A 10,638-nucleotide genomic window follows, 5' to 3' on the forward strand; every position below is an offset into this window, starting at 1 on the left:
ACAATCAAATCGACAGTGTCCTGTCTTCCACCTGCATTGATACTGCTCCAACTGAAAAAAGATGCCACAGCTGTCCCTTCTTCCCAGAAAAAATAATAAATGTTGATCATTAACCAACAAAATTACATCCCTTACAGGAATCTGCCTCACTTAAATGCAGACTTCCTTGGGAACCCTTGGGTTCCCAGATGAATCTGGAAAAAAAAAAAAAAAAAAAAAGTCCTCCAGGAGACTTCCAGCAGTGCGGAAGCCACAGGAGTCCTTCGTTTTATTGTCAGACAGAAAGACCAATGAACAAGAACCTCCCCCTGAAATTAAGGACAGAGTCCAGACAAATAAATGGTTTCCAAGGGATGACTGTGAGAACTGGTATGCAGGTTCCTGAGCAGAGAGGACGGCTAGACCATCCTCTGTTACATCTTCAGTCACTCTGGTTCTCCTACCTCTCTTCTCCATCTCTTTTCTACCTATACATTGTCCGGCTCCCATCTCTCCCCACACCTGCCTTCTGTTTTTCCATCCCAACCTCCTTGAACTTCGGAAATTAGGGGCTGTTGCCCCTCTCACCACCCAGCACTAGGTGTTGGGCGAAGGAAGGACGGTTAGCAGCAAGAGAAAGGTGAGGAGGGTGCTGAACTGTTTGGACGGAGGTTGGCAACATCCGGAGGCCGGTTCCAGTTCTGTCTGTGCTATGGCTAGACTCTTGTCCACTCCCTGTGCCTGCGCCTCTAGTTAAACGTCTGCAGAGAGTAACCAAGGTCTCCTGAGACCTGAGGGTAGGCACGCATCCTTACAGTCCTTAATGATTCCTCCAACTCCAACTCCAGTTCCGGTCCACCACACCACGTCTGTCCGCCCTTAACCTGGAACTGACCCAGTTCCCTTCTTGTCAAAGCCTGGCTCCCGGGTCACATGCCGTCTAGAGCAGCCTCTTGACTGGAGAAGGTGCGGTCGCGTCCGGATACCCTGCGCTTCAAATCAGGTCAGGAGACTTTCAGAAAGGCAATAGGGGGGCTGGGCTTTCTGTGGGAACGGGCTGGAGGACCTCCTGGCTGGCTCTGCGGGCTTCCCGCACGCCCCGTGAGGGTTTTGCCAAGGTCACCCACGCAAGGCCGCTCTCTTGAGCGCCAGTGAGCGCCCGTGGGAGGCTCCGTGACTCGGGAGGATCGGCGAGATTTGGGTTAGGTGAGATCTCTGGCAGGGACGGTCCCTCACCCTCACCGAGGCCTTGTCGTGCCACTTCCACCAGAAGGCTCAGCAAGGTTCACGGACCCCCAAGTCTCCAGGTACCGCTGGGTCAGCAGTCTGGGATGAGGGTTGGCACTGTCTCTTTTTTTTATCCTCTCCAAGAAGGCAGCTTTGTCAAAAAGTTGTCAGGGTGTCATCATCTACCTCCGCTCCATAGCTTGGTTTACAGGCAGACGTGCACTATATACTAAGGAACAGTTGAAAATATTTATAGACAGCATCGTCGCAGGTTTATAAAATATGTGACCTTTATAACATAAGAGAGAAACAGAACAGTACTGGGGGCGTGGGGGGGCGTCTTTGTTCTCTCCCAGTCTTTGCGAACTTTTCTTCTAATCGGAAACCAGAAAACGCCGGTTGTTCATTCTGGCTCACTGATATCCTGGTCCTCCGCAGCCAAGCACTGTCATTGAACTAGGGGGAATTTCCCTGCCGTCCAAGGCTCCCGGGAGAGCTGTGTCCCGGGGTGCACAAGTTCCTCCAGACCCACCTCCTGGCTGCAGCCGGTTCACTGGAAAGCCCACATTGTCGTAGTCCGGGGGTTTTCCCGAGCTTTCAGAACAGATGGAGCTTCCAGGCGGGGGGTGGGGGGGGTGGGGGGGGGGGGGGATGCTCGGTGAGGGGTCCGCAGCCACGGAAGAGGGTAGGGGTGGGGAGGGAGGTTGGAACTAGCTGGTGGGCAGAGCGAGACCTCGAATTCGGGTCGCTGAAAAGCGCTGAGCTTGCCTGACGCCGCCTTCTCCTGGTGCTTGGTTTCCTTCACTCTGAAAAGACCCGGCACCACTCTACAGAGGAGGTCTGCTTTGGCGTAAAATTCGCGGACAGAGGTCTTTCCCCTCCCCGCGGGGCCATGGCAGCTGAGGGAGCTGGGCAAGAGGACAGTTTTGTCTTTCGTTTTTTCCAAGTTTCTCTTCCCCTTCTACTAGCTCAGTGTCGGGTGTTTGTCAGGGAGAAAATTTTTTTGAGGGGGAAAAGAAGAAAGAAAGAAAGAAAGAAAGAAAGAAAGAAAGAAAGAAAGAAAAGAAAACGAAAGAAAGAAGAAAGAAAGAAGAAAGAAAGAAAGAAAAGAAACAGAAGAAGAAAGAGAAAAGAAAGAAAGAAAAGAAACGAAAAGATAAAGAAAAAGAAAAGAAACGAAAAAAAAAGAAAGAAAGAAAGAAAGAAAGAAAGTTAGTTCCTTCTTGTAACCACATTCTCTCTTAGAGATGGAGAGAGCTTGAGCAGAGGGAGGTGAAGGTAAACGTTTTAGAGGGGAGCCTTCCCTCGCTCATTGATTCAAAGAAACTTCCATTTTACAACTAGCGTTATTTTAAACAAGACAAAAAAGAAAAAAAGAAAAACAAATCTCAAAACACGAGAAACCTTAAAGGCACGCATGACCACCACGGACGAGGCGGGGGGGGGGGCAGGGGGGGTGCGGCGAACCATGCAAACTTCCTTGTAAACCGTTTGGACACCTGGCTCATTTCAGTAAAAACATAGCTGTGCATCTTCTCGTTTGTGGCATTTGAAGCCAATCAGCTTTGTGCAAAAGCAGAGCCCTGCAGCCCTTCATGGGGTTCACAGGCCACAGGGGTCAGAGAGGAGCAGCTTGTTCTGTGTGTGGAGTTGGGGTGTCAGTGTTGCTGTGTACCTAACACCCCTCTTTTTTTTTTTTCCTCAGGAGAAGAAATAAGACTCTGGAATCGGCTCTAGCTGTGGCCACTGGAAGGCTCTCAGGTGAGTGTGTGCCTCTGGGTATCCAGCATTTAAAAGGTTAACACCCTGATCCTGGAGTACTGGACCCCCCCCCCCCCCCACCCCCGCCTTTGGTTCCTGCCTGTTAGCGGAACTTGTTTTTCATTTCATTTCTCTCCTTGTTCTACAATAGTTTCTTTGTGAACAACCATTAATGTTTGTCGTACCGTTAGTGTTTTACAACTTTGTAATGTCAGATAGCAGAGTAATATATAATGTAATGCATTGCCAATATCCTTTACTATCTCAAATTCTATTTCAGTTTTTTAAAAAAACTGATGGTTTGTAGGTTTTGTAGAGAAAAAAAAATTGTTAAATATTTGAATAGGTCTTAGTAGACATGGTGTCAAATTCCAAAGGTGCACGGTGTGCAGTAATAAGTCTCTCTCCTGCCCCTGGCCCTTGGTTTCTCCTTCCTAGGACAATGACTGTCACCACTTTATAGCCCCCTGGCCTTCGGTGTAGTTGGTGAAGTAAAGCCAGCAGAGGGCAAAAGCACTTTTTTTTTTTTTGAGCTTCTACACACCAGTAGCTTAAAAACAACAGCGAAAACCAACCAAACAAAAAACAACTGCTACTCTTAAATTGATTATTTTAAGCATTGTTTCTCTTTCTACTGAGTACTGAAGAGACAAGGATTCAAGATACTTTGTAGAAGGTCCTTGTGCCTGGCATGGTGGCCCACGCCTGTAATCCCAGCACTTGGGAGGCAGAGGCAGGTGGATCGCTATGAGTTCGAGGCCAGCCTGGTCTACACAGTGAGTCCCGGACAGACAAGGCTACACAGAGAAACCCTGTCTCGAAAAACAAACAAACAAACAAACAAAGAAGGTCCTTGTGACTCTGGAAATTAATAGATTAGTTTGTTTATTGGCCTTTGTGACTCCCCCAAACAACCTGCACAGTGGCCCGTGAGTGGTAGGCCTCTGCTCATATTCTTGCATGCAGGCAGAGGATGATTGGCATTTGTGGTAAGCCGATGCTTTGGTTCACATCCTCCTGTGAGGCAGCACCAGCAGCAGTACTTCCCTCCTTAACGACAGTGTCCATGCTCACCTTCTGCTGGCCACAGCACACACACTTCGGAGCCCCTCTTCTCTTAACGTCTACAGTTTGCAAAGTATAACTGTTAATCCTGGAAGGGAGGCAGTTTGTGTAGTGCTAAGAGTTTGGATCCTGGCTGTGACACCTTGTTTTAGACCGGAACCAGTTCTTTAAATTCTACATAACTCCACCTCCCTCACTTGGATAGGGGTGGTTTGTGGGGCTGTTTTGAAGACAAGCTGAGATGGTACAAGTCAAGCGCTCAGCCCCGTGCCTAGCACATGGAAGGTTATATCATAAGCACAGGCCTTTTAAACTGTCAGTGGTTGTCATCATTTCATCTTCCTAGGACAAGTGAATGCATTTATCAGCTTATGGTGCAGTAACAAATAGGTCCCAAAAACCTCAGGGAAGAAGAATGGATTTCTTGTTCACAGGCTATATGCCTATGTGTCCATCTTTGGCCCTTCCCTCTGGGATTCAGACTGAAGTAGTGGTTCCTTAGGGGGCTGCTGATGCTATGGCAAGAGATGCAGGGAGGTGGAACTACCTAGTCACTTTTAATACATCTGCTTAGCAGTAAGCTTTTGCATCACTGTTTGTGTTGACATAGTTATTAATGGAATGGGCCAGCAGACCAAAGCAGGGGAGCCTTTTTAAAGGGCCAGCTGGAAACAAGAGACAGAGGCAACAAACACTCTATCATGGTGTTTGCTAGAAGGAATCATAACATGGACTCAGAGGTTCATCAAACTCTAAGAATGAGACAGCCAAGGCTACACAAAGAAACCCTGTCTCCAAAAAAAAAAAAAAAAAAAAAAAAAAAAGCCAACCAACCAAACAAACCAAACCCAAAAAGACCCTAAGAATGAATTTACACCAAGACTACCATGGGACCCTGACTTAAAGAAGATGCTGGCGTTCCCTTGATAGTGCCCTGGGTCCCGGGTATGAGAGCCTATTTATTTATCTGTTTTATGTATGAGTGCTCTACCTGCATGTATACCTGCATGCCAGAAGAGGGCACCAAACTCCAGTATAGATGCCTGTGAGCCACCATGTGGTTGCTGGGAATTGAACTCAGGACCTCTGGAAGAGCAGCCTTATCCACTGAGTCATCTCTACCGCCTGGAAAAGTTCTTTTAATATAATTCCTGGCAAAGACCAAGGATGAGCTGGAGTTGAAGCGTTTCCTAGATGGAAATGGAGATGTTTCCTGTTGTTTGTTTTTAAGTTCTCTCCCTCTCCCCCCGCCCCCCAGTATGTGTGCATGCCATATGTTATATGCACAGGTATGTGCTTGACTGTGGAAGTCATAAGCTGAGGTTAGATGCTATTCCTCAGTCATCTACTGTCACATCTTTGGGTCAAGGCCTCTCATTGGCCTACATTTTGCAAAGTAGGCTAGGCTTGCTGGCCAGTAATCCCCCAGGGGCCTGCATGCCACTACCTCCTCTCTTACCAGCAATGGGATTACAAGTGTATGACCAGCTCCTCAGTTTTTTGGTTTTGGTTTTGTTTTGTTTTGGAGGGAGGGAAGGGTTGGTTTGGTTTGGTTTTTGTGTTTTTTTGGGATAAAAGTTTCTCAGTGTAGCCTTGGCTGTCCTGTACTCACTTTGTAGACCAGGATGGCCTCAAACTCACATAGATCTGCCTGCTTCTGCTTCGCTGGTGCTAGGATTACAGACATGGGCCACCACACCCAGCTGCTCTGCAGGCTTTTTGTTTGTTTGTTTTGTTTTTGTTTTTTTGAGACAGGGTTTCTCTGTGTAACAGTCCTGGCTGTCCTGGACTTACTCTATTGAGCAGGCTGGCCTTGACCTTACAGAGATCTGTCTGCCTCTGCATCCCAAGTGCTGGGACTGTAGGTGGGCCACCACTACCCGGTTCTATTCTGAAGTTTGTTTGTTTTTTCTTTTTTTAAAAATTATGTATATATTATGTATACAGTGTATACCTGCAGGCCAGAAGAGGGCATCAGTTCATATTATAGATGGTTGTGAACCACCATGTGGTTGCTGGGAATTGAACTCAGGACCTCTGGAAGAGCAGTCAGTGCTCTTAACCTCTGAGCCATCTCTCCAGCCTTTTTTTCGTTTTTCGAGACAGGGTTTCTTTGTGTAGCCTGGGCTGTCCTGGACTCACTTTGTAGACTAGGCTGGCCTCGAACTCACAGCGATCCGCCTGCCTCTGAAGTTTTAACTTGCCAAGTGTAATGTAGTTTTATCGTAGAAAACTTTTAAACAGACAGGGAATATAGGTGGAAAGTGAATGTTACCCAAGAGTCACAACAATGAATTCTATTTATCAATTGCTAATTACATCATCGCATAACAGTGTAATTACTCTCATTCATGCTGTCTCAAACAATTCCTCTTGAATAATGAGCCTTTATTATCATAATAAAAGTATATTCAAATGACAGCATGAAGTGATTTATTCAGTTCCACCCATTGCATGTTGGTTAATTCTTGCTGGCTTTCATTTTAGTTATTTTTACCATGCTTGGCTCAAGACTTTGAGGACTCCTCTCATTGCTTTTGGTTTTCAATTTACATTTGAGGAGTTCTTACCTTGTCGGAACTCCAGAATGCTGCTGCAATGTCCAAGAGATAGGAATAAAAAAGTTAAGATTAAAGTTAATCTCTAAATTAACAAAAGATACTTTCCTTGGCTGTCATTTATGAAATAAATAAATTAAGCCTGGTTTTAGCAGTATTTCTTTGTAAAACAGAGAGAACGGGTGTCTTAAAAGCAGACAGCACTGGATTTGATGAGAAGAGTGAGAGGGCCTGTACATTGAGACCCCATCTTAGTTACTTTTCTGCTGCTGCGATATGACACCATGACCAAAGCTTTCTTATAGAAGAAAGGGTTTTGGGGGGGGTGGGGATTACAGTTTCAGAGGGCTGGAGTCCATGACCTTTATGGTGAGGATCATGGCAGCGGGCAAGCAGGCTTGGCTCTGCAACACTGGTTGAGAACTCACACTGAAACACCACCACCAGGCAGAGAATTAACTGGGAAGGATGTGAGCTTTTAAAGCCTCAAAGCCGACCATCTCCACTTCCTCTTAAGAGTTCCACCAAGTAGGAGCCACATATTGAAATATATGCGTCTATGGGGCCGTTCTCATTGAAACCACTGCAGACTCTGTCAAGAACAGCAGCACATGTAAAAGATAAAGAAAGGAGGGTAGTGGAAGTAAAGAAAAAAGGGCAGTAGAAGTAGCCCGAGATCTTTGTTTGTTTTCAAACCAGCATAATTTGATATCAACATCTAAGATAGGTGGTGGTTTAATACTAACCAATTTTTGCTTTGTTATAAGCAAAAATCAGTACAACTATAAATTTCACTTAATTATAAAACCTTATTGATAGGGGCTGGAGAGCACTGACTGCTCTTCCAGAGGACCTGTGTCAGCACCCACATGGCAGTTCACAACTGTCTATAACTCTAGTTTTAGGAGATCTGATACCCTCATACAGACAAATATGCAGGCAAAACACCAGTGCACATAGACGTACAGTCTATTACAACATGATTACTATAAGTTGTGAAACCTTTTTATTTTTATGTACTTACTTATTTCAATTAATCTTATTTTATTTTATGTGCATAGGTGTGGGGGTGTTACAGCCCCTGGAACTGGAGTAATAAATAAAAATTAATTGATTAAAAAAAAGCCACTGACAATGATTGTTTCCCAAGCTCCAAATCAGCATAAGCAGATAAAAGCCAACCACACAATCAAGTGAGGGTGACTGAGAGGCCACAGTGAACACTCAGCAGGTGTTCAGATGGTGCCTTCACCACACTTGGTAGAAGGAGTTGTGTGGCTATGGCAAAAAGTCACCCATACGCATGGAGCAATCAAAGTCTAGAATTAAATACAGTGTCTTTCTATTCATATGAGAGAAATTATTCTCTGTGGAGAAATATGTGATTAAGTGTCCACGCATGCTCTTTGCTTTTTACCAGAAAATTGTGGTGTGTGTGTGTGTGTGTGCATGCTCACATAAATATGCTTATGTGAAGAACCTGCTCTTAAGGTTAAGAGCAACTTTATAGTGGTTGATTATAGAGCAGAAAAATTAAAAAGCCTATGATTGAGTAAGAAACTTGTTTCTAGGTACTTTTTATTTTTTGAATTTTAAAATCGTATGTGCATGTAGCTGTTTTTTTTTTGTTTGTTTGTTTGTTTGTGGTAGTTTTGTATCAAATAGCTTCAGAAAAAAATTTAAGACATGTATTTTCCTTTTCTGCTGTAATTCTGTAAACAGCACTCCACCAGACCAGTACTGTAGTAGTCAGTGTATAGTGAGGCCTATCTAGGTGGGGATCTCAGGTCTTAGGCTCCAAGGATGCCAACAATGGCTAGATGGAACTGCTGTGGTAAATGACTGTTTTTCTTCCAGAGGATCTGGGTTCAATTCCCTAGCACCCTCATGGCAGCTCACAACTGTCTGTAACTCCAGTTCCAGGGGCTGTAACACCCCCACACCTATGCACATAAAATAAAATAAAATTAATTAAAGTAAGTCCATAAAAATAAAAAGGTTTCACAACTTATAGTAATCATGTTGTAATAGAATTAATAGACTGTACGTTTTCTTTGTGTATAGCTCCTCTGAGGATATTAAAACCCAAATCAGTTTGGTTTTTATAGTCTCACTAGGTTGTCCAGGTTGGGTTTGAACTCATGATCTTTCTGCCTTAGCTCCTGAAGCATTAAAAGGGCATGCCACCACAACACATCTGAGTTTATTTTTTAAAGTACAACCATCCGAATTCTCAGTTTGCATTGCTATTTAAATGAGAAAGAAGTCGACACTAACTCTCTACTTCCCCTAAAATCCCTGTGTTGTTAACAATTATGCACATTATGAGAATGGTCAAAGGAGAACTGAAACAAAGAGCGAGGAAGAGGGATAGCACCCCTTCCTTGTATTTTTCTCAGTTGAGGAACCCCCTCCCCCCTCCCTGCCCCCTGCACCACAAGAGGGTGGTACTGGAGGAAACTAACCTGACAGTTTGACTGTTGCAGCCCAGGGGAACATCATGTCCACCTTTGAAGATGCAGATACAGAAGAGACGGTCACGTGTCTCCAGATAACTGTTTATCATCCTGGCCAGCTGCAAGGTGGAATATTTAAATCAATAAGGTTTTGCAACAAAGAGAAATTTCCTTCTATTGAAGTGGTGAAATTTGGACGCAATTCCAACCTCTGTCGGTATACCTTTCAGGACAAACAGGTTTCCCGAGTTCAGTTTGTTTTACAGCCATTTAAACAGTTCAACAGCTCGGTCCTCTCGTTTGAAGTCAAAAACATGAGTAAGAAGACCAGTCTGATGGTGGACAACCAGGAGCTCGGCTACCTCAATAAGATGGACCTGCCTTACAAGTGTATGCTCAGGTTTGGGGAGTACCAGTTCCTGCTGGAGAAGGAAGACGGAGAGTCAGTGGAATCCTTTGAAACTCAATTCATCTTGTCTCCAAGACCACTCTTACAAGAGAACAGCTGGCCATCACAGAGTCCCATACCCGAAGATGGGGGCTACTCATCCTATTTCACCCACAGAACGTCTCCTACAGAAATGGATGAAAATGAGTCGTGACCGGAGTCTGAGTGGAGAAACACGGAGGATGAAGACACAGGGAGGCACTTGAGAGGCGCTCTGCTTCTTAGGAGTTTGTGAGTGTGGCGCAGCACAGATAGCTGCGTGTCGACTTTGAAAAGCCTGTATACTGTGTTCGTTATCAATTTAGTCTTTTCGTTCTGGATCTACAGAGAGCTAAGTGTGCATCCGTAAGGGTTGGTGTCCTAAGGTTGTTCTTGCTCCTTTTTCTGCTTGGTGCCACTCCCACGCTTTGTTTTGGCAGCAGCCGTCTCTTGGCTTGGTCACGTCATTTCGTAGCAGCCTCTGTTTTGCAAGGTTGGATCTCTTGCCCCTTGTTCCCTGGTGTCTGTGGCATGCTAGCACTTGCAGAGCCGGAGCCGTGCAGTGAGTCCTAGAGTGCTGTCTGAGTCACTGTGCTTTCGTATGGGAAGCCTGGAGAACTAACATCTTGATTTTCTTTCTATGGAAGTATAATGTTTATTCCTAACATGGCAGTTTCGCTTTTTTTTTTTTTTTAAACATTTAAAGAACATTGAGGTTAAAAACATTCTCTTACAAAACTGAAAGTGAATTGTAAGTATCTTACACATTTAAAAGTTGCAGAAATGAAGACTTTTAACACCTTCTTGGCATATGATAAAGTCAGAGCTCAGGCCCCTTGCGCTTTGAACCTTCTTAACGAAAGAAAATGTGTTCTTAGGGGGCTCTGCAGAAGTGAGTATATGTGAATATTTATAACAAATACTCAAATATTTCTGAAGTTTCAGCTTCACATGAAGTTGTACTGATTTAAAAGATTCTCGCTTTAGCTAGATTAAGCTGAATGCTAGTGAATGGTAATGTAAAAGAGAACAATAGCCATCATGTTAAGGTAAATTCCAGGATTACCAGGAAGTATAATTTCCTTGGTAAATGAAAATTTCATGCTGTAACAGGAACAGTTATTTGGGGGTGGGAGTAGGTCAAGTGGAGAAAGCTAGTCACACA

At 44.6% G+C, this 10,638-nt stretch overlaps 1 protein-coding gene across 1 annotated transcript; it reads left to right on the forward strand.

The window, feature by feature from the left end:
* Nucleotides 1-2,910: 2,910 nt before the first annotated feature.
* Tifa (TRAF interacting protein with forkhead associated domain) lies at nucleotides 2,911-9,710 on the forward strand. The gene is made up of 2 exons (XM_051165857.1): nucleotides 2,911-2,967; nucleotides 9,077-9,710. Exon 2 carries the CDS (start codon nucleotides 9,091-9,093, stop codon nucleotides 9,646-9,648), a length of 558 nt encoding a protein of 185 aa, XP_051021814.1. The 5' UTR covers nucleotides 2,911-2,967; nucleotides 9,077-9,090; the 3' UTR covers nucleotides 9,649-9,710.
* Nucleotides 9,711-10,638: the final 928 nt, after the last annotated feature.

This window comes from Acomys russatus, chromosome 23, assembly GCF_903995435.1.
Source record: "Acomys russatus chromosome 23, mAcoRus1.1, whole genome shotgun sequence".
Classification (NCBI taxonomy): Eukaryota; Metazoa; Chordata; class Mammalia; order Rodentia; family Muridae; genus Acomys; species Acomys russatus.

What these genes read in the sequence shown, in the direction of transcription:
- Tifa (XM_051165857.1), top strand. Translation starts at nt 9,091, where the DNA reads ATGTCCACCTTTGAAGATGCAGATACAGAAGAGACGGTCACGTGTCTC.